The sequence below is a fragment of the Gopherus evgoodei genome, chromosome 17 (assembly GCF_007399415.2).
Source record: "Gopherus evgoodei ecotype Sinaloan lineage chromosome 17, rGopEvg1_v1.p, whole genome shotgun sequence".
Lineage (NCBI taxonomy): Eukaryota > Metazoa > Chordata > Testudines > Testudinidae > Gopherus > Gopherus evgoodei.
The window spans coordinates 19,112,794-19,137,422 of NC_044338.1; the positions used below are offsets into that span (position 1 = coordinate 19,112,794).

General features: G+C 49.6%; 1 protein-coding gene across 1 annotated transcript in view; it reads right to left on the reverse strand.

The window, feature by feature from the left end:
• The window catches only part of DTX2 (deltex E3 ubiquitin ligase 2), a 61,644-nt gene that overhangs the window by 14,772 nt on the left and 22,243 nt on the right, over positions 1-24,629 (reverse strand). The window contains 2 exon segments of the mRNA XM_030536842.1: positions 4,088-4,219; positions 13,317-13,375. Of these exon segments, the coding sequence (XP_030392702.1) occupies positions 4,088-4,219; positions 13,317-13,375 (191 nt within the window).

Genomic DNA, 24,629 nt, shown 5'->3' on the forward strand with positions numbered 1-24,629 from the left:
CTGGGTTCTAGGATGCTAGAAGCGACTGATGTTTAGGTTCAGAAAGCATCCCAGTACCATGCCTCTGGGCACCTGAACAGAGAGATTTGAATTATTTACACAGTTTACTGATGCCTTCACGCAAGGATGCATCAGTTTACAAAGCTCTCTGGGACACGAGAATGTGTGTTTGTGATGCAACAACTTATGAAGCATAACAGGACCAAAGGGGTAAAACTTGTCATTTCTGATCTTTACAGCTACCAGGTCTACAAAGGATGACTGGGCAAAAGATTAATTAAAATGAAACACACCCTTGAAGTAGCCCTTGCTTATTTCCATGGCAGTAATGGCTAAGGATCTCCAGCAGGGACATAATAATTTAGAGGGCCTGATCCTGGGAGGTGCTGAGCACCCTTTTTTAGTCCCAGGAGCTGAATGCTCAGAACCTCACAGGGTTGGGCTCACACCACATAAAGCAAACGAACCTCAATGAGCAAACACAACGGTTAATGGAATAAGTCATTCTCCTCTTCCAGGGGGGAGACACCCAACCATTGTATAGTAATATGGGACATCTGTGCTGGAAAAGGCCTGGCTAGGGAAGTATGTCCATGCAGCACCCCTCAGACCATGCCCGAGTGCCATGAGCGATCATTCACCCACTGACGTGGTACCACCCCTCACTCATTGCTGGAAGAAAAGCTTGTATTTCCTCCAGAAGACAGAGGTGCTGGTACCCTGAGGAGGGTTGGTCCATGCAACTTACCTGGCGGGCAGTGAGATGAATTCCCACAGTCTGGCTGGCAGGCGATTGGCAAGTCCCAGCAGGCAGACTGGGGCAGGAGGATTCAGCTGAGCGCGTGCAGTCTAGGGCCAGCTCCATGCAATGTCAGAAAGCCCCCAGCGATTCCCCTTGCCAGGCTGGATCTGCTAAACTCATTCAGTGACTGACACAGATGGGCTCAAGGTACGGCTGCAGGAAGCACTGCTCCATATCTGGGCTCAGTGACACTAACAGCTCTAGGCTGCACATGAGGATCACTACAAAAGAGATCTCAGCCAAGGCGGCACTAAACGCCCTCAGCAAACAGGGGAGTGTGCCTGCTTTTTAGGGTGGCACTAGGGCAATACACATAATGCTCCAGCCTGATCAGATGGAAGGAGAAGGGCTAATGGATTAGGCAGGAGGGCAACGTGACATCCATCGTGGGAACACTGACCCCTCTGCCCTCCCAGGGACCGAGACCTCCTCTGCCTTCCTCTGTCGACTTCCTGACTCATTCCCCATCACCTTGAAACGCCCGGGCCCTTTTGAGTCTGGCCCAGCACTGTCCTAGCCCCATTACCACCCCTCCTGTCAGCAGCGTGACGTCCACCGGGCTCCTGCTTCATAGCCAATCACTCACTCATAGTGTGATGCTGCTTAGAGGCTCCCCTTGCGCTAGGCCCTGTAAAAACCTTCTGTCGCTGCCCCACAGAACTTACAATTGGACCGAGCTAGGAGGATCTGTTTAGGGCCAGATCCTCAGCTGGGGAAAAGGAGAACAGCTCCATTGAAGTCAATGGGGCTATGACCAGAGTCTAGACCTAACCTCCTACTACACCCACACCTGTTCATCGTGCTCGGCCTGTTTCAGCCCCGCCTGGTGCCCTTCCCCACCCTTTTCCTTCACGCTGCTCCCCGTCTGTGGGAAAGCTCCGTCAGGCCAAGCAACCTTCCTCCCGCTCCAATTCCTCCGGCTGCATTTGGTGGCAAGCACCCCCCCTGCTGTGACTTGCCCCTCCTAGGCCTTTAATGCAGCTCGAATTGCAGCAGAATAATTCAGAGCCCTAAACAAGCAAATCTGGGACCCATGGAGCCCAATTTAAGCTTGTGGGCCCAGATCCTCACAGGAATTTCGGCCCCCAACTCCCACTGAAATCAGTTCGGTGCAGGGCCGCCCGGGGGGGGGAGTCCAGTGGGGCAATTTGCCCCAGGCCCCACAGGGGCCCCCACAAGAATATAGTATTCTATAGTATTGCAACCTTTTTTTTTATGGAAGGGGCCCCCGAAATTGCTTTGCCCCAGGCCCCTTCAATCCTCTGGGCAGCCCTGGTTTGGTGCCTAAACACCTGAAGATCTGGTCCTCAGTCATTCTGAGGGCATCTTCCTGCTACCCAAGTAGATCAGAAGCACGTTGGCACAGGCACCCCTCTCTGTATATGGGTGAGAAGTGCCAGGCAGGGTGTTTCAATCATACACGTTCTGTAATAACGCCAGGAGCTCAATGCCTACACTGCCAGGGCAGAGCTCTTCACCCAGCTCGGCCCTTCGTCACTGCTCTCCACTTCCACGCTACGTCTCTTCTCCACCTCACCTTCTCTCTCGTTCCTCCTGCCCATTCCGAAGTCTGGTGTCCCTCACTCCTTGCCTACCCTCCTTTCCTTCCTCTCCTCTTCTGCTTCGCAGCCTGGTCTCTCTGTCCCCTTTCCTTTCTCTTCTGTTCCCCTCCTTTCATTACTCCCCCAGAATCACTCTCCTCCTGGGGTGGTGCATGCCCATTCCATCTCCCTCTCTAGGCTCCCCTAACTGTCACCTCCCTGCAACCCACTTCCCTCCCTCCATTGACTGCCAAGATCTCCAGTATCTTTCCCCCCTCCACGCATTCATAGAACCTTTTCCCTCTGCCCCTTTAGTGACCCCATTTGGGTTTCCTGATAGGAAGGGTCACCGGTGGCACATGGTTGGACAAACACCTGTCAGGGAAGGTCTAGGTGTACTTGGTCCTGCCTCGGCGAAGGGAGCAGGACTAGCTGATCTCTCCAGGTCCCCTCCAGTCCAACATTTCTTTCTGCTTAAACCTGCTGTGTTGCCTCTCCTAGCCCTCCTCCCCCATTTGCAAACAGCCCAAAGTGCAGAATGGGGGGGCACTCTGATGGGAGGCATGGCCAGGCAGAAGTGGCGCATCCCTATGACACTCCCTGCTAGCTTGAGACTTGGCAGCTCAGGCTGCAGCTCTGGGTACAAGACCCGTTCTTTTTGGTAGTGTAGTTCTGCACCAAGTGCCCTCTTCAGGCAGAAACCTGGGCCCAGCAGCTTCACCCAGGACGAGCGGCTTAGCTTGGGCCGGGAAGGGAAACTATCCCAGTGGCTCTGGGGCTGGGCTGGTAAACACAGTCAGCACACTAGTGCCAGGATGGAATAACCTAGCTTTCCACCTTAGCTCTGCCGTTGGCCTTTCCCCATGGTAGAGCACAGGGCTGGGCTGGCGCACACAGACACGCAGATCCGGCTCTCCCAACCCGGCTGGCAGTTTGTGAAACAATGACCTCCACAAAGCTGAGACTGCATGGCTTGGGAGACGGGGAACAGCAGGAAGTGGAGAAACCACTGGGGAGATGACTAAGCCTTGCAACAGGGCCCCAGTAGCTGCTATTGCTGTCATTCTGGGTAGAGATACTGAAAACCAACATGCAGCCGGCCCCATTCCACTGGTTCAACCCAATGCTGAGCTGTAGGAAGTGGGTTTAACCCATTTCATCCGGCAAAGCCCTAAACAGCCAGGGACTGAGTTGTCTGAAAAACACCTCTTTCCTTGTGCTCAGGGATGACCAGCAGGGCCACCCAAGCTGAAGACCCACTGGAGAGCAGCTGAAGGATGTATTCCACATGGACCCCACGACTCTGGGACTCACCAGCTCCCTGGTCAGCAAGGGACCCCCAGCCCACCGGGTCCTGGGCCATGACTCTCCTTGGTGGTACAGTAATACAAATAATAGATAGTAACAACTGACCTTCAGAGTGCTCAGCAAGCCATGGCTGTCAGTGATAGAGGATCCCAGTGGGACAGGTCTGAACTGAGTGTCTGGCTGCCGGGTTATTCGATGTTAATCACCGGTTGAAAGGGGTTGGGTTAGTTAGAGGCACAGTCTATTTTTACAAGCTTATTTTCCGATGCGCCAAGGAGCGTTTAGAGCAAGGGAGAAAAGCCCTGCTCCTCTTTATGAAAGGAGTGCACCAATCATGGCAATTTAGACAGGCAAGCCAAGGGAGGGGCGAATAGTGAGCACAGAGATAAAGAGAAGGAGATTGAAGCAAATACCAGAGAGTTTGAGCAGCAACTACCTGTCTTGGACACTTTCCTCCCTTCCTTAACTGAGCTGTGTTTTTTAGTGGGTCTACGGGTGCTGGCAGGTTGTGGCGCACAGGTCAGACGCACAGGAAGTCCAGTGGCTGACATCAGCATAGCCGTCATGCCTACAGGGGACACGAGGTAAACATGCAGGAAGGAAACAAGGCGGAAATAAATTTATTTAAAGGGGGAAAAAAAAAAGGAATAAATTTTCAAAGAAAATTAAAAAAAAAACCCTTGATTCAAAGAACACAAAGTATTTGTAAAGCAAATAAATGGGAAAGGTGATTCAGTTTGATTTCAGTGCAAGAACAGGAACTGGGGAATCCAGAGGAGGAACAGCTTGGATGGTAAATTAAAGTGGAGGAATATGTTCATGAATCTGATAAATGCTGCCTGAAGCTGCTGCTTTAACCATCCTGTCTCCCCCTTGGACTTGGAGCCTACGGATTAGCGTTGACGCAGGGCTCCACTAGTTACATGGTAAGTGCCTCTAAGGCTCAGCTTTGCGAGGTGGTGAGTACTTCTGACTCCACACGAAGAGGCTCAGCACTTTCCAAATCCGTTCCTTAGACTGTGAACTGAGACTGAGGGCCCTGCTTTCCTTTACACTGGTGTGAATCTGGAGTGGCTCAACTGTCTTCAGTGGAGTTACGCCAGATTCACACCAGTGCAACAGCAGAATTGGGCTCACTGTCACATTCTAGGCCTCGTACAGCCTGGAACATGTCTGCACATCGACCCCGACTCATTAAAACACGTAAGCACATGCTTAGCTTCAAGCATTACAGCACCTCATTGACTTCAGCCGGATCTCTTCAGTGCTTTGCTAATCAAAGCCACAGGAAACCACAGTCCTACTATGGATTTGTTGAATTCGGGTTCTTAATGTTAATTATGCCTCTTAAAAGGACACCTGCTCCCTAAAGGGAACTTGGCACAGACAGAACTTCAGGGTTGACTATTGATCTAATGCTGCAACATTCACCATTGAAATACAGGCCAGTTCCAATCCTGTAATGTAACGGAATGCAATCTAATGTACTAAAACTGCCCTAATGCTGACATCTTCAAGGAACCGCCTGCCTCACTCCCCAGCAGAAGAGCATTCGACCCTGACAGACACCAGGATATTTAGAAAATCCCTTTTAAATGCAGCTCTTGACGGTGGTCAACATTTAGCAAGAGTTACCCACCAGGGAGTACATGAGATGTAGTGATGTGTATTTCCCTGTTCTTAGGACACTGATTCTCAAACTTTTGTCCTGGTGACCCCTTTCACACAGCAAGCCTCTGAATGCGACCCCCACTCCCATAAATTAAAACACTTCTTAATATGCTGGAGGCAAAGCAGGGTTCGGGGTGAAGGCTGACAGCTTGCAACCCCCTACATAACTTCACAACCCCGACGAGTACCAATCCCTAGTTTGAGAATCCCTATCTTAGAGATCCCCCTACATGGGGCGTGTTGGTAACCAATAGCCTATAACTCTGTTAGCTGATATTTTTAAGTATTTTGTTTTTCAACCCCTTGTTCGCTTGGGGAGGGAAAGGCAGCATAAAAGATGCACAAAATGAAATTGTTCTTTAACTAGTAGAATAAAATCCCATATACATGCACACAAGCGAAAAGCAACTGAAAACAGGGTGTTATCATGAGATGTCTCAGGGGACACTATCAGCTCGGCCTAAAATATAAAACTCACTAAGAGCATCTATGGACTTCGCAGAGCCAAATGCCCCTGTGCAAGGTCAGGGCGAAATGCTGTCCAGTAAGAATTCTCCTCTCACAGCACTGATGGCGTTCTGACCCAATTTACAGTAACTCCTAGAGCTCCTTCCTATACAGCTACGGACAGCCCCTTACTCTAAGACCTGACAACCTCAGGGTCTGATCCAAAGCCCATGGAAGATGAGACACAGGAAAGATTATTAACCCCCTTTACAGATGGGAAAGTGGGGCAAAGCGATTAAGTGACTTGCCCAAGGTCACCTGCAACACCTATGGCAGAGCTGGGAATTAAACCGAGATCTCCCAAGCCACAGTCCATCATCTTAACAACAAGATCGTTCTTCCTCTCTAACAAGCGACTACCAGAGGTGCCAGGCAGTGAAGAACTGGGCCTGATATCTGTATCCTTTCTACAGCATTGCAAAAGCTATCACAAATCGTTCCTCTGACAGGCAAGGATTACGGTGATGGGCGTGTTAGAACTGCATGTCAGACTAAACCAGAGATGATGTAAGAAACAAGGCAACCCCTTTTAAATGGAAGATTGAAGGCGGGGAAATGAGAGAAAAATAAAGGGAAGAGGAAAAGGGGATAGAAGATAGAGGAGGGAGAGGCTTTTGGGAGATGAATGAAGTTCTATCCAAGATATAGACACAGTACATGGATAAACCACAAGCCACACTCCAACAGACATGAATTATCATTTTTTAACTAAATCTCTGAGGAATGTCAATCACTGGGTTTCCTTTCACATCACTCCTGCTTACCAAGAGACATGAGGAAACGGAAGCCCTCTGCCTCCTCACCAGCTAACGGCGTCTGCCACACACTGTGCTGGAGTCCAGCACTCCTGATCTCCAAACAGCTTCCACCATGGTGGACTGCGGCACCACAACACACACGCACTCCTTAAGCGGCAGCAATGGGACAGGAAATGCAGAGAGAGCCCCCAGCGGCTGCGGTAAAGAGAGACTCCTGATTTTTAGTGGGTGAAAACATTAAGCTATTGGCCTATTGTCCTGGTAACGATACCAGAGCTAGGTTCTCAGCTGTTAGAAATCAATGTACCTCTGTCAAAGTCAGAGCTATGCCAGTTTACACTGAGCTAAGAATCAGATCTGTAACCTCACCAATGAAAAATGCCAGTCAGAATCGTATTTCTTTTCAATCCTGGACTAAACACCTGGTTCTTGCAAGACTGCTGTGCACCCTTGATTTCCAGTGCAAGCCGAGGGTACTCCTCAATTTCCAGGAAGCATCGAGCATGCCTAGACCTTAAATCCTTTTGCAATATCCTAAGCATTTCCACAGCAATGGGATGCGGCCTTCTTTTCGTTAACAGAGAATATGTGGATTGGTCCTGCTTTGAGCAGGGGGTTGGACAAGATGACCTCCTGAGGTCCTGTCTAACCCCAACATTCTATGATTTTTATCCCAGCCTTCTTAACCTCAGCCATTGCAACCATGCTATTACCGACTGGCTGCACATACGTGCCACCGGCCACTTTTCTTTGGCCGAAGGACAAACAAATTCATCCTTAGCATTGGTGGGTACGGACCCACTGAGTTTGGAGTCAGAACACCATTCAATTTGCTTTACCACGTTTATTAAGGATTTTGGCTACAAAAACTAAAGTGTTTTGTGCCTCTCTAGACTGTCAAAATGGTACTAACGCAGGAAGATTCACAAATCCACACTGGAATATTAGCCCTAGGAATAACACACTTTCGTATTCAGAAGGAGACAAGATATATTGTTCTCTGTAGGTATCTACTGGTTACATTTTCGAACGAGCACCTTCACACTGTCTCCCATGCTGCCCCTGGCTCTTGGGAGGGGATCCCTGTAAATGTCTGCAAAGCTACCTCATTAGCCTCCTTCAAATCCCTCCTCAAAACTCCCCTTTGCCATGAAGCCTACACTTGACAACCGTTGGAGTGCTGGTGTGCTGAGTCCACTGCCTGTCACCAAGAGCGCCTCATTGCTTCCCTGTACATCCCTATTGGTCTGAATCCATTTGCCTCTTGTCATATTTAGATTGTAAGCTCTTTGGAGTAGGGGCTCTCTTTTTGTTCTGTGTTTGTACAACTCCTAACACAATGGGATCCTGATCCATAACTAGGGTCCCTAGGTGCTATGGTAATTATACTAGCTCTCAGTCCAGAGCTTTTCATTTGTAGATCTCAAAACACTTTATAAAGGAGATCAGTATCATTATCCCCATTTTACAGAGGGAGAAACAGAGGCAAGGTGTGGGGAAATGACTTGTCCATGGTTATTCTGCAGGCCAGTGGCAGAGCCAGGAATAGAACCCAGGTCTTTTGAGCCCCAGTCCAGTGTTCTAGCCACTAGGCAAAATTGCTTCTAATAAATAATAAATCAGCCTACAAGTTTCTGATCAGACAGGGATGTAAACACAATTCTTCAGCTTGCCACAGAAGGAGAAATGGTAAAGCTCCTTTTAACTGTCATCTTTATTGGACAATTTGATTATGTTAATCAATCAGCTAAAGTTTGTAAGGAACTTCGAATATGGTCAAAGTGCTACATAGGAGCATCTTCAAATGTACACAACTGATATGTAACTGAAAAGTTAATGATCTAAGCTTAACTGCTCTAGGGAATATCACTGATATATTGCGCGTATGCCAATGGAAAGCACAGCAGCTGCAGAACTGTGCACCTGAAAAAACTGAGTTAACAGATTTTTGTGGCCACAAGGGACCATTATGGTAATCTAGTCTGACCTCCTGTAGAACACAGACCATAGAATATATCAGTTTCATTAGTTCATCTTTACCAGAGAAATACTGATCCCAGTGTGCATCTGGGACAATATACTAACAACGCACATTCGAGGTGATGAATCATCATAAATAAAATAGAAATGTATTACATGAACTTTATACCCACACAGCACGTCAGGAGGTGAAACCATATCTACTATTCAACACAGACAGCAACGAGCGATTCCTCCTCGGAGCATCTAGCATGAAGGCAGGAAGATGGACGAGATGAACTACTGGGCTATCCTCCTCCTCTACTGCCTGTTGTCTTTGGGGAAGACACGTGGCAGAGGAATCAAACGCAGCACGAAACGAAGTGCGCAACAGTGACAAAGCACATCCTTCCTGAAACCACGGAATCACTGAGCAAGAGGCCAGTTACTTGGTGCATCACTCTTTGGGCTCACTCCCATTTGAATCATTTGCGTAGCCAGCGGCTGTTTTTCCCTTAAGCTTCTAACATAACACAGGAAATCTTAGCACTCAGCAATCAACCCTTGCGGACCCTGATGGTAAAAATTACTTGTGATGCTTCCTTAGGCAGATAAGCCGGTTTTGCTGTTGAAACAGTGGCTTATCATGCTTGACTCCTCTTCGGCACCCGGAAATCACTGGATACGTCCACACTGCAATCAGAGGCGTGACTGCAGGTTGGGTAGACAAACCCACGCTAGCTTAAATTTAGCTTGCACAGCTAAAAATAGCAGGCAAGCAGCAGCAGCCCAGACTGTACCAGCCCACCTGGAACCCAGGGCATGAAACCACGTTTCCAGCTCATGCTCAAGTCCATGCCATGGTGAGCTCCTGGCTATTTTTAGCTGTGTTGGGCGGATTAAAGCGAGCGCAAGTACGCCTACCTGAGCAGCCCTCCGATTGCAACCCAGGTGAACCCAGTGACACCGTTAACTCTGTCTCATCACTGGGCTCTTGGCGTCAATTTAACACGAGGAGGGAGCCAATTACTTTTTTATCCATTCATGACAAGTATTTATAGCCATGAGCTCAGCACCTTAGAACTAGGGCACATATTACAAGGCTCAAAGAAGGTATTTCTGACTGTTTCTTTTACCACACTGATCTACGTGGGGACGAAACAGAAGAAACAGCACATGAGGATGGGTCGTAATTTAAACTACGTTTTCCTTAAAGTTGGCTAGTGAGTGGCAAGAGCTTTTTAAGGAAGCAGATTTCCCACTGCAGGAGAGCGGCACATGCAAACTCAGCTTTTGTCTAGGAACAGGACGGGTTTGTTTTTTCAGAGCTACTCAGCAGGTTAGCCATGCGACACATACAGCACTGCAGCGGCACCAATGCATGTGCTCCAACACAGACTCTATAGCTTGGACCAAGCCTTATATCAGCAGAGAGTTTGGCTGTGACACTAACCCCACTGACTCCAGCAGAGAATTTGGCTGCTGTTATTGGATCTGTGTTGAAATTTGAAAATTTGCAGGGCAGTGCAGATCTTAACATGTTGTTTGTGCATACAAACTACATGTGTGTTGTAAGCCAGGTTAACCTTACCTCTGGCAATGGTCACAGCAAACAAGGATCTAACTGGTCTCCCATTCAAAGAAATTCTTACTGTGCTGTGCTGTGCAAGGACTGAGGATGGGGAGCAGCGGTCAATAAAACTGAGTGTGGCAGGGGCAGCAGGTTGTGGGCGTACAGGCTCTGGATATGTGAGCACGCTATAACTCATCACTCTGTCCGGCTGCCAGTTTTTGTTCAAACGTACTTTAGAGTCAAGACTTGCACAGGGACCAGAGCTTTCCTTTGGACAATGGAGATCCTACACAGTACTGCCAACTCTCACAAGGTTAGACTGATATTGATCTTGTGATATTGAGGAATTTTTTTTCGAAGCCCCAGCCCCTGGAATCATGTGCATATATGAGAATCTCAGCTTGCATTTTAAAAAAAGATCACTCCTGACCTCCATGGTTATGGAGATTTAACACTGGAAACCAGGGGCCATGTGCACCTGAACGTATCAAAAACCAGAAGGTAAATACAAAGAACCCCAAAATGTACTTTTAGTATGGTGCTACTTTTAGTTACAAGGCCCGCTTCAAACATCTTGAGGAGCATCTCTGACTGGTATCCAAAGCTCCGGAGACACCAGTCCATTCGTTCCAGAATATAACTAGTTTCCTAATGAATGGCCAAAATGAGAGATAATCCAGCATAGCTACAGATTTATTACTCTTCAGCAGCTGGCTAGCCTTAGTCTTGTGCCTGCTTTTTTCACCCCAGAAGGGCATCTCTCTGCACAGCCAACGATGAGCAGACTATTAAGATCGGTGGTACAGACCATCACTGAACTGCCTCTGTGAGGTTCTCACATGACTTTACGGATCTCCAGTGACCTGCACAGCCCTTCCTGCTGATCCACAGAACAAAATAGTTTGAAAACCACGCAGTGGAGCTCAGGTGTCCAAGGAGGGGATCTTTGCCTTATCAAGTCATCTGAAGCATGAAAAGTTGGGGAATCAAGATCAACAGAGGCTTTTCAAGTTTCCAAAGAGAGGTCCTAAAGTTACCAAAGACACGGTAGCCAAATAAGATGGGAAAGAGAGGTCACCAATTAAAGGCTGTGTCAAGTAAAGCCTTGATGAAATTCAGTATTCCTGTCCCCCAAACTCCACTGCCTGCTGTTCTTCATAGATGTTCCTAGGCATTTTCTTTCCTTACACAGACTAGTTAAGCTACCCACACTCTTCCTCTGTGACTTCTTTCACTGTCACGTTCTAATATAGATTTTCTGCTGAAAAAGAAAAATTTTGTCCTGCTGTAGCTCCCTCAGACCTTTTAAAGGCTGCTACACTGAACAAATGTCAACATGGTGCTTCCGTTAAAGATGACCACCCTCCGCCCCAGTCAAAGCCAGGCCCTGAAAAGATTCAGATCTAAACAAGAAGAGCATTTGCCTTTTAGAAGCTAGCATTTGCCCATTGATCGCGCCCTAGTCTGAGCATTTCTGGGCTCCAGTAGTGCAGCGTGCATCTTGTCAGTTGCTTTACATATGATCTCGCCGACCTTGGCCTCATTTTTAAACTAAAGAGATTTTAAAAGTTCTAAAATTCTCATTCCTGCACCCCCTGCCTCCAACAAGAATAGAAGAATTGATTGCAAACATGACTTTTTAAACAAAGGGGGTGGTGAAAGGCTGGTGCTATCAACCGGTTATCTCCTGGAGTTCCTATATTAAAGCAGGCCATCGAATGAACAATCTGTTCAAGTCCAACTGCCTCTTCCAAACTGAGAATGGATGACCCGTATATGGAACATACCAGGAGCCGGTTATTAATATAGCTTCGATTCAACAATACCTTTCAGCGCATGCTTTGTTGAATCTGGATCTATATGGTTAACCTAGACGTGCCTATAGAATGGGTCCACTTGACGTGTCGCTGCAGATAGTAACGAGCCAAATTCAGAGCACGTATAAAAGGTGAAACTCCACTGAGGTCAGCCACTTACACCAGGTCTGAGTCTGGCCCAATGTCTCATGTGCATTAAGCAGGTTTGAGAATTTTTAGCGGAGGGAGGGATCGGTTTGGCAAAACATTTCGATGATTTCCAATATGTCATTGCTACGACTAACTGGACAGCACCAATTGTACACTAGGCGCTTTCTAGATGTACAAGACAAGGACACGACTACAGACACGGCCCTAGTGCTGGAGGACGGACACACCCAGGTTGTGGAGTATTCGCCTCAGTAAGCTCCCCCACTCAAGAGCCTACAGTCCAAACAAAGGATGGGAGTTGGAGAGAGGAGTGGAGGATGTTCTGTTATGTACTGAAAGATGTCCTGCCATGCAAGGGCAACATTGCACAATACCATACAGGCCTTGTGGCCATTCTGTCCCAGGACAGCAACACTGTACTGTGCTATTATTAAAGTGCATGGCCTGCATTAGTATGCAGAAGACATCATGTGATCAGCAGAGCATCCAGTTTCAGAAGATGCCACCAAACTAGAATCCCAGTTGCTGTGCACTAGCTGAATTAAGAGACGGTAAACATACCGGCAAGCTTTCCACCCTCTGGGACACAGGCGAGCAGTGCTTACATTGCAAACCGCATGGGTGTGGGATCATTATCCAGACAATGCCGTTTAGAGTTGCAGGCTGCAATTCTACCCTGAAAAGCAACTATGTAAAAATGGATTCCTCCTTCCCTAACAGATCTGAAACCTGGGAGTATTCCGAGTCAGAGCTGCAGACTCCAAAGACAAACGTAAGCTCCTCATACTTACTCCTGCACGTACAGGAGAACTCATGCTTCATCTACAGCATGGCTAACCAAGTTCCAAATGCTTGACTTCACCGCCAACGCTACAGTGCCCGACTTCCCCTCTCTGTCAGCCTCTGCCCTTCTAGGTAACAAGTCTACACACTGTAGCATTGTGGAAAGACAAGGGTGGGACCGTTCCCACCCTATTACCAAAGCAAGGAGAGCAATACAAAGCCAAGTAGGTACTTACCGCATTGTGGTTGAAGAAAAGCCTACCAGCCTCTGGTGTGTGCATTTTCTATACATTTTCAAACACACTAGCTTTATTCTCTATCCTGTGCCAGGCTCTGTCTACATGACAGGACACTCTAGATTCTGATCAGAGGCTACGTGAGGAAGCAAATTACAAAGGAAAGGAAAAAACCTAGGGAGAAAACAAGTAATTGAGGAGGAGTCATTACCTGCCAAAGCTTGGTTCACTTTGCTGGGCTTGGGCATCTCGACCGGCAGATTTGGGACACTGGGGAGAAAAAAAAACAACAACAACAAAATAAAATGTTTAACATCGCCACACGGATGACAGACAAGATGGGGCAATTCAGCAGCATGTGGCATTCTGGCCAGTGGCCACTGAGAGAACTGCGCTTGTGTTAGTTGCATTTTCCCATAGTACCTAGCAAAGTCAATCGCTGCAGAATTAGGTCTCTGGTGCAGACCAAAGTACAGCGGGGGATACAGCAAAGGCAGAAAGGCATTAGACCTTCCCGGTGACTTGCTGCACTGGTGGTTGATGCTAGTGAAAATAAAAGCAACCTCACTGCAAAATACCACCAACTACTCTCATAGAGTGACTTGCAGCAGTAGATCTCCAAGCACTTGACAATGGAGATGAGTCCCATTTTACAGATGGGGAAAAATGAAACACAGGGAGGTGAAAGTCGCAGCAGAAGTCTGGTGTGAACCCCAGTCCGAGCACCCTATCCACTGGACTCAGGGGCAGCTCCACGCACCAGGGCACCAAGCGCGTGCCTGTGGCGGCAAGCCACGGGGGGCACCCTGCTGGTCGCTGTGAGGGCCGCAGCGAGGCTGCCTTTGGCGGCACGCCTGGGGGAGGTCCGCCGGTCCTGCAGTTTTGGTGGCAATTCAGCAGTGGGTACACCGAAGGCGCGGGACTGGGGACCTCCCGCCGGCGTACCGCCGAAAGCCGCTTGCCTGCCGTGCTTGGGGCGGCAAAATACATAGATCTGCCCCTGACTGGACCGCACTGGGATAGGGGAATGGGAATGCAATGGGAGGTCCAAGAGACCTAAAGGAGTGAGGTGTCCAATTTCCCTTGAGTCTGACCACCCCGCTTGGAAAGCCCAGCCTAGCTCCTTTGGGAATTTGTTGGGGGGGGGGGAGGTTCCAGCGGCCTGCAAGGGGACAGAATTTCAAACCAAGGTGAATTTGGGATACCTGAGCATGGGCTGCAGAAGCGTGTTCTGCCGCCGCCGCTTAGGAAGGAGAGCGAGGGCAGCAGATTGAAAACACACAGAGACAAGAGGTCACAGCAGGAGGAAGAGGGTTTGGGTTATGTGGAGCGGGGAAAGGAGACCAAGGGCTTGTCTACACGGACAGCAAGCCAGAGTGTGAATCTGCAGCACACTAGCTGGCCACCAAGTCATGTCCCGTGTGGACCCTGCTATAGCACAGTAGATTCACACCCTGGCTTGCCGCGCAGTAGCAGCCCATGTAGACAAGCCCATATAAATGGAGAAGGAACATCCAACTCTGATGTTTCAGGTACTGGGGTTGTAAGAACACTTCAGTCTAAGATGGAGTATTAACCAAGGAGGACTGGTAGCCATGCTCTGCAGCAGTGAGATAGTCAGTCAATCCCAATTCACTCAATGTAAGATAGGAATAATCATGTTTTACACTTGCACAGTGCCTGTCACCTCAAAGGAACCCCACAGGGCATCACAAACTATACACATACAAGACTACTGAAATGCAGCCGTCTCTGGGGTGCAGGGAAGAAAGCAACAGGACAAGCACACAGCACAATGGAGGGGAGGGGCAATTTTGCACAGGATATTAGAGCAAGAGAAGTGGCAGCACCACTTTTACAAAAAGCAAAGGCCCCGGGGTCTTTGGGCTCAGATTATTAAAGTGGTCTAAGGGCTCTGGGACGGATGGACCAATCCCCCCTCTCTCTCCACATGCCAAAAGTAGCTTCTGTTTCTAGGCCAAAAGAAATGAGATCGACCACCAATAAAAATCAGATTCCAAATATTGCACAAAGCAAGTTCTCTATTAAATAACTTTCAAAACCCACTTTCCTGTTTTCTCCCCCAATTTCTCCTCCTACCTGACATGCCTTGAGACGTACTGTAACTCAAACAGAGGTTATGGGCTCGAGGCAGGAATCCACTGGCTGAGGAGCTATAGTCTGCAGAGTGCGGGCAGTCAGAAGAGAGGATTATAATGGTTTCTTCTGGCCTTACGAATTTGCATCATGGTGTTTTCCCAGCTGACTATTTCAGTGGCTGGGTTTTCCCCCTCACACTAAGCTGTCCAGAATTTCGCAATCTTTTCAAGTGAGACATCACTTCACTGCTCTCTCTAAAGGCGTGATCCAAAGTCCACAGAAGACTCTGGAAGGGCCCCAAGGGATTGCCAAGGGCTTAGATTAGACCTTAAAAACCATTTCATTCTTCCCGACATTTCTCTTCTGATTTGGCCTCTTCCTAGCAGTTCTCTTCTTGGTGTGTTTTAATCTCTTTCCTCTCTATCCCGATCTCTTCCCACGCCCCGTTTCTACCCTCCACCACCACCACCCTCCTTGGTCACCTCTCAGGAGCAGAGCCACAGGGAGGATGCATCTCGCCCTCCAAACGCAATGAACGTTTTCGAGGCTCAGTGAGCGAAGGTGAATTTGAGGATCGCTCTACCAGCATCAATGAGCTGACCAGCCTGAACCAAAAGAGCTCGCCTCCTCCCTCCTGAACACCGCACAGGACAGAGCGATGTCCCACCCGGAAGATCTGTTCTCTCAAGTTCTAAGCTTTGGGTCCGTGATCCCAGCACATGACTGCTGGAAATCTCCCCAGCTTCAGTATTCTGGGTGGAGCTACCTCCATGTTATTACACACACACACACACACACACACACACACACACACACACACACACACACACACACACACACACACACACACACACACACACACACACACACACACACACACACACACACACACACACACACACACACACACACACACACACACACACCAGCTAGCCAGTTCATCCCCTGCCCTGAGTGGAGAGTTTCTGACTCTAGTGCTATCCTCCTTATGGACGGCAGAAAACACTAAAGAATGCAACCAAATCCTTGGCTCTGCAGGGAAGGCAGGTGGATAAGTGAGGCTCTCTTACAAGGTATGCCTTCAGAGAATGACACAAGAACGGCATAGCTGACCTCCCCATTTGCAAGAGTACTAAAAGCTTCAGAGAGGCCTCTACAGATGAGAGAGAGCAGCAGAGGTGCCTCATCTATAATTCCTCATAAGTGCAACTTCAATGGTGGTAACAACACTGGAAGCTCAAGAGTAGCAAGGCTCAGGTGTTTTTACCACCCTGTACTCGTGGGCACTGGTGGTGAACTGCACGTCCCATTTTTGCCAGCTAAGGAAAGAGCAAGTAAGGCAGATACCAGGCATACACTAAGTACTTGTACGGCCCACATCGCCAGAGTAGCTGAACTGGCGAAAGCACCACTGCCCCCTGCAAAGCAGAAGCAAAATCCCTCAACTGGAACAAATATATTGAGGTTTCCTGTCACTGCTACAGTATATAAAAGGGTGGAACATTGGGTAATCTGTGCTCAAAATGTGCACCGGACGCCCACAAGGACAAGCACACAATCTCCTGTGCCTAGTGTGTATTTTTTCGTTAGGGTCACAGACCCGAGCCTGGTGAAATGGAGAGAAGTGATGGGTCCTCTTACTGGGTAGACTCCTCACCATATGGTTTTGCGGGTATATTCAAAGCCACAGTACAGGGTATAAAGTTTTGTGCCAATGAGTCACTCACCAAAGACTGACCCTAGATCCGAGAACCACAGGGCAAGCCAGCTGACCAAGCTGCAGCGAAATGAATTGAGAGCATTTTGTCATTCGGCTACATGGGATGTTAAGGAGTTGGGCAAAGGGGCAGAGCCTGAGACTCCTGCTGTTGCTACCATAAACGCAGCTACAGCAGAAGTAATATTTTTGGGGGCAGGAAACGCCCCTCAAAGACTCCTCTCATCTGCTGATATAGTTAAGCTCACGGAGCAGTATTTCCCTTGGTCCATGTTTCCGACAGATGCCTGCACACCAATGTATCTCACCAGACTTCCCAGACACTTGTCTGAAGCTGCACGAGAAAGAGAGGCCTTGGCGTGAGATTACTCACTGTTATGTCAGTGGCATCTTTGTTTTAAGAGCCTTTATTTTAAAGCCGCTCTCTCTCCCTTGGCACAGGAAGAGCTGACTGGGTTTGACCCAAACTAAGTAGTTCTGAACAAGTAAAGCATCTGCCACACATACATGCTCAAAGAGAAAAAGGCAGACATGACAACATTACTGCATCACCTTCCCTGCAGGGGACAAAGGCGCCGGGGAAGAAATCAGACCGTCTTTGACATCCATTTTGAAATGGAAATGTCCGCAGTTGCCTGTTTAGGACAGAGTGGATTTTACTCCCATGACACCAGAGTGCAAACGACTCCGGGCAACTAAGGGCTTGTCTACATCAGAAAGTTGCAGCGCTGGTGAGGGAGTTACAGCGCTGCAACTTAGGAGGTGTACACATCTGCAGGGCACCACCAGCGCTGCAACTCCCTGTTTGCAGCGCTGGCCGTACTCCCGTTTTGTCTCGGGTGTAGAGGATCCAGCGCTGGTGATCCAGCGCTGGTAATCAAGTATAGACACTTACCAGCGCTTTTCTTGACCTCCGTGGAATAAGCAGGTATCCCAGCATACCTGAGGAAGCCTCTGGTAATCAAACTGGTCTCCTTCCCCGGCTTGCTCTCGCGTTCCCCGAACCCCGAGCAAGCAGGTCTCCTTCCCTGAGGTTTGCTGGGTGGTTCCGGGAACGCGAGAGCAAACTGCGGCGAAGCTGGTCTCCTTCCCCGGTTTGCTCTCGTGTTCCCCGAACAAGCAGGTCTCCTTCCCTACGGTTTGCAGGGTGGTTCGGGGAACGCGAGAGCAAACCGCGGCGAAGCTGGTCTCCTTCCCCAGCTTGCTCTATCGTTCCCCGAACCCCCGAGCAAGCAGGTCTCCTTCCCTGCGGTTTGCAGGGTGGTTCGGGGAATGCGAGAGCAAACCGCGGCGAAGCTGGTCTCCTTCCCCGGTTTGCTCTCGCGTTCCCGAACAAGCAGGTCTCCTTCCCTACGGTTTGCAGGGTGGTTCGGGGAACGCGAGAGCAAACCGCGGCGAAGCTGGTCTCCTTTCCCGGTTTGCTCTCTCGTTCCCCGAACCCCCGAGCAAGCAGGTCTCCTTCCCTGCGGTTTGCAGGGTGGTTCGGGGAACGCGAGAGCAAACCGCGGCGAAGCTGGTCTCCTTCCCCGGTTTGCTCTCGCGTTCCCGAACAAGCAGGTCTCCTTCCCTACGGTTTGCAGGGTGGTTCGGGGAACGCGAGAGCAAACCGCGGCGAAGCTGGTCTCCTTTCCCGGTTTGCTCTCTCGTTCCCCGAACCCCCGAGCAAGCAGGTCTCCTTCCCTGCGGTTTGCAGGGTGGTTCGGGGAACGCGAGAGCAAACCGCGGCGAAGCTGGTCTCCTTTCCCGGTTTGCTCTCTCGTTCCCCGAACCCCCGAGCAAGCAGGTCTCCTTCCCTGCGGTTTGCAGGGTGGTTCGGGGAACGCGAGAGCAAACCGCGGCGAAGCTGGTCTCCTTTCCCGGTTTGCTCTCGCGTTCCCCGAACCCCCCTTGAAGCCGCCCAACAGCGCTGCAGTGTGGCCACATCTAACACCACTTGCAGCGCTGGTTGCTGTAAGTGTGGCCACTCTGCAGCGCTGGCCCTATACAGCTGTACTAATACAGCTGTAACAACCAGCGCTGCAAAATTGTAGATGTAGACATGGCCTCACACTAACACACCTAAAGCTTGGGGTTTGTATCACCCTCTATCCAGCCAAAGTTCTGCAGCCTCCATCACCACAGCAGCTGAGCCCCTCCCTGTCTTTAATGCAGCAACCCTCACAGTACCTCTGTGAAACAGGACATGTTCCCAGGGAGGGGAAAAGGTGAGTCAACCCCCCTCACCGAGGCAGCCCTTGCTAAGGTTCAGGACACAGGCACATCCCTAAAGCAATACCCCTCTAAAGGATAATTAAGCCGAAGTAAATCCCCATATGGACAGCACTAGGTTGGTGACAGAATTCTTCCATCAACCCAGCTATCGCCTCTCAGGGAGGTGGATTACTGATGCGGATGGGAGAAGCCCTCCTGTTGGCGTAGGCAATGTCTATACTCCACTGGAATCTGACCCACATGTTTCTAACCGAAACAGTACCAAGCTGGGGAACAGTAAAGTTTAAAGCTTGGATTAAAACCCCCAAAGTCAAATAACTCCAAGGCCTTCAGAGTACAATAATTCTCTTATGTTTTGCAGATGCCTGATCATTTTGTACCACCTGCCTGAACAAACAGCTGCTCGTAGAGTGATGGTGGAGGCCTGTCAAGCAGAAGCCTGAACAGCTGCAGAACTGTTTTTACTGTGGCACAAACAGGAAGAATTCACTGCAATAATTTACCTTAAAGTGCCTTGACTATAATGGGGACATGACATGAAACATTGTTTTAATGGGAACCGTAACACCTAGCTCTTTTCAGCAGTACATCTCCAAGCACTACTCAAAGGAGGTCAGTAGAATTATCCCCATTTTACAGATGGGAAAACTGAGGCACGGAGCGACAAAGTGATTTGCCTGAGGTCACCCAGCAGGTCAGTAGCAGAGTCAGGAATAGAACCAAGGTCTCTTGAGTCCTAGTCCAGTGCCCCATCCACTAGGCCACATTGCTATGCTGTAAGTACACTGAAGTTGAGGGAGGTTTGACTCACTCAAACTAACCACCTGAGCTCAACCCCAGGGGGCTGGGCAAGCTTTGACTTGTGTGGCTAGCAAGGTGGTGCAGTGGCTATAATCAATGGGCTGTAATGAAAACTCTTCCCACCCACCCCTTAGTAGCCGGAGAAAACTCCTCATGTACCCACCCAGCTGGTCTTCTGTCCATGCTCTGAATAACTAGAGCTAAAGCTGCCGATGTGAATAAGGAAGCAACAGCACGACAGAATCACTGAGCTTGGGAAAACTGTTTCTACAGAAGATCTGTTCCTCTTTTCGCCAATGTTTTAAAGGTTGCCCAGGCTCTCTCTGCAGCACTCTGTATTGATCTATTAGGATGCAAATGGCCATGCCTGACCTGATTCTGAACAAAAGAAACCAGACTGAGCACAACAAACCCAGCTCCAAAAATACATTTCCTGCTTCAGACTGGCCCAAACTCGCCATTACTTGTGTTTTTACAGAGGACACAGAAGTTATCAGATCTCACTCAAGAGAGACATTTTGTGTTGTGATACCCGGCCACATGGGGATGTCTACACTCCAGCTGGGAGGTGTGTGCCCCAGCCCAGGTAGACAGATTCGCACTAGCTGCGCTCAAGCTAGAGCTCTGAAAACAGCAGCGTGGATCCCCGCCCAAGTCAAAGCCTGCCCAGCCCCCTGGGTCTGAGCACAGGCGCACAGCCCGGGACTGTGCATGCCGCAACAGCCACACTGCTGTTTTTGGCAGGCTGGCTTGAGCGAATCAAACCTCCCAGCTGCACCCATGGATTGTTAGCAGTTAATCCTGAGCGACCTCAGGAATAAAATCACCTGCTCACGTGAGGCCACATGGCTGGGTACATAGCACACAATGAAAATTCTGGACTCCCATTTCACAGAATTATCATCACACTCGCTAGATTTCTTCCGGGTTTTTTTTAACAAAATGGGAAACAACAGCAAGTGGTTTGCTATTCTTTGTATCTCAGCTGAGATCAGGGCTCCACTGTGCTATGCAAACACAGTGATAAAGTCCCTGCCCTAAAGCGTTTACCTCCTTGTCTACAGACAAGACAGGTGACTGGTGGGCAGGGCCGGTGCAACCATTTAGGCAAACTAGGTGGTAGCCTAGGGCGCCTAGTGGTTGGGGGCGCCTAAAAGTCCCCTCAGGTGAGGAGGTGGAGTGGAGGCGAGCTGAGTGGGGGGCCGCGCGGGGAGGGCTACCTGCAGTAATGGGGTGGGGCACACAGGGGAACAGCTCCCCTCCCCAGCTTACCTCCACTTTGCCTCCTTTGCTGAGCACACAGCCCAGCTCTAAGTCTCCTCCAATCAGCACCGCAAGCCTGGGTGGGGAGGAGAATTAGAGCGGTGCTGGCGTGCTCAGTGGAGGAGGCAGAGCCGAGGTGAGCTGGGCAGGCTCCCCAGGCAGGGTTAGCTTCTGTGGGGGGAGGCCTCCCCAGGCAGGGTTAGCTGCTGTGGGCGGACAGGGGGGAGAGGGGTTAGCTGTCGCGGTGGGGAGGGTATCTGCTGCGGGGGGGCTGAGTTAGCTGGGTGGGGGGTGCAAGGTGGACGTTTCGCCTAGGGTGCGGCCTAGGGCGCGAAACTTCCTTGCACCGGCCCTGCTGGTGGGAGGGGAAAAAGAGAAAGTTGCAGAGCAGGAAGAGAACCCAGCCCTGATTCCCTCCTCCTTGCCCTAGCCACTATGCCCTGCTGCTTCTCACATGGTGCTCCACCCTGACAAATGCGGAACATCTGCCCACCTCCAGTAAAGTCAATGCAAATTGTGGGTACTTGGCACCACACCCATAATCTGCAAATACTGTGTCTCAAAACACACGCAAACTAGCTGACAGCTACGAAAGCCTCCTGCCACCACATGCTGCTGAACTGAACACTTGGGGCCAGAGCTACCCTTGGTTTAATTTTAGTCACGTTAATGGAGTTACACCAGGGATTACGTTGGTCCGCTTTATAATTATTACATTGTTGACCAGCTTCCCGCAGCAGTGTTAGATCTTTCTTTATTACATCAAGGACGCTTCTTACCAAACTTCAGCGATTTATTCCTCTCTGTAATTAACCAGTGTGATGCAAAGAGCATTACTACGCTGTGGATCCCATTGCTTTGAAATCCACCCTTTCCCACTCCTGGGGTTATCTTCAGAAAGCAGCCAAGCTTCCAACAGGCCCAGGGCGCCAGCAATTGTAAGGTGCTGACTGTACTGTAGTTTCTTGCTGCTACACATCCGGCTGGCAGTGGGAATAATGAATACACCGTTCTTACGGAGAGGTGTTGCAGCTGCCAATTTCAAAGTGCTTTGCAAAAGAAGGGCGGCGTCCCCACCCCCATGTTACAGATGGAAAATAAGGCACCGAGAAATGAAATGACTCCCAAAGGCAACCGAGCGGGGTAGTGGCAGGGCCAAGAATGGACCTCCCCACCCCCGTCTCCTGAGTTCCAATCCAGTGCCCTACCCATTGGGCCACACTGTTTCCTGCTCCTCTCTGTAATTACCTTGATCTAGCAATGGATTCAAGGGACTCAGGAATTTAATCTCCACTCTGTTGAAAAACGTGTTGAACCTCTCTGCACTGCCCAGGATAAATGTAAAATTAATGCATTTTGTTCAGCTGCTCCCGCTGCTGCAAAAGAGCAGACTCCCTGTTCAAACCATATTCTAACCTGCCACGTTCTTGCCGGTGTAGAGAGAAATACACATTATAATTGTGTTTCAGACCTAGGTATCCTCCAGGGGTGATACACGGTTGCAGCTCTGCATATTTCTTAATTCAGTTACATTCCACTAAAGCTACACTCATCTATGGCCACTTTAATTCTGAATATGAGCATCCACACAGGGGTTTAATGTGATTTAACTAATCCACTTAAAATTCACTCGTATTAACTTTCCCGAGAGCCCCCCTCTCCTTGTGCACTCAAGTCTTTGGACAGGAAATACCCAGAGATTAAAGGAGGGCAAACCTGTTCATTGGGTGGTTGCTCTGGAGACCCAAATCTCTTCACTGCCCCTTGTACACACAGGTCAGCGTCACAAAACCCAGACTCAGAATTGTCATCAGACCAGTCGGGGCTCTGAGCACGGACTCCAAAACTGGCAAGAGTACATCACAACGGAGATGCATCAGCAGAGCTCTGCGCTGGAAGCTCACCCAGACACCCAGCTCTTGCCAGGGTAATTAGTCCCTTATGTTCCCTGACACTGAATCAGCCACAAACAGTAACATTTCCCTGAAATGTACAAGCGACAAAGGAGGAGACCCATATGGACTGTGAGGGAAGAAAAGAAGAAACATTTTGCGGAAACAAACCTTAGCTGAGGAGGAAAAGGGGAGGACGGGGAATCTAGAGTATAAAGTAACCCAGGAATGTCACAGCTAGAAGTAAAATGAAACACACTGTGAGAGTCGGCTGCTCAGGTTTCCTCTAATACAGGGGTATTAGAATATTTTCTGTTGGAAAATGGAATTTCACAAGCTGGAGAACAGAACCCCAGACAGGAATAATTAACTGGGCTTCCGACTCAAGTCCATCACGTGGAAAGAAAGGGAGAAGCCATCCAGGGCTGTCTGCTCGGGGTAAAATTGTCCCGTTCACAGCTTGCCTTTTACATTTGCTGCTATTTCAGGCCCAAATTACCCTCACTGTCCCCCTTCCAGTTGAATCCCTGTGTGTAGGGTCAGACGGGGGAGGGAGAACACAAGAAAACCCCCAGATATTCAAAATCCAGAGTGAGGAGGATGCCACAAGGCATCCAGAAACATCCTCTGACACAAAGAGCTGCAAGGCCATCCTTTCCTGAAACACAGGGTCTCAGCTTGCTCCTCCGATGCTACTGTCCTCCCCCCATCAGTGCAAGAGCATGGTCTCTGGAGCCGCCCCAGAGTCTCCCCCAGCTCTACTGATAGCCATCTGCCACCATCAAATAAAGCAACAGCTTTTCCAGTGAATTTCACATGGAGCGCACCCAAAACAAATGACAAGGGAATGGCTAGGATACAGGCTAATATTAGATATCGTCCCCACCCACCCCCCCACCCCAAAATCACCACAGCTAAGGCAGAAACCTCCACAGCCAGAAGCTCACAGAGTGAAGGAAGCCAGTAAAACTCTCACCTTCCAAACCAAGTTCCAGTCCCCCAAATTTGGCCTGACACTCTCCTCACAGCAATGTCAGGCTGTTCTCTCCTGCTCCATGCACTGACTAACAGCCAGACGATGATCTGGAATGGGCTAGGGTCAAGCCACAAAGGCAGATTTCACAGTCTGCAGGTAGGACCACTCCTGTCTCACCTTTTGCAGGTGTGTCTAGTTTCCCACACCCCTCCAATAACCTGGAGAGTATAAGCCATACTCCCCGTGGTGTTGCATTGTTCCCAGCAGATGCGTGATCAAGGAACCCCTCCACAGCCTCTAAAAGACTTAATGGGCCATTGATTACGGTGAATGTCGTGGGCAGCACACTGTCTGCAAGTAAAGCCAGCCAGTTTCATGACTTCACCAATGGGCACCCCCACCTGCCAAGCTACGGACCAGCTTCCTCCAAAGCCACCTTCAATATACTAACAGCTCACAGCCCTTGGGCCTCCAGGACTGTGCGACACTCAGTCCAAATCCTAACCAAGGCCCTAGTGAGCAGTTTTCGATGGGTCCCAAAAGCCTAGTGCACGTGGGGAAGAG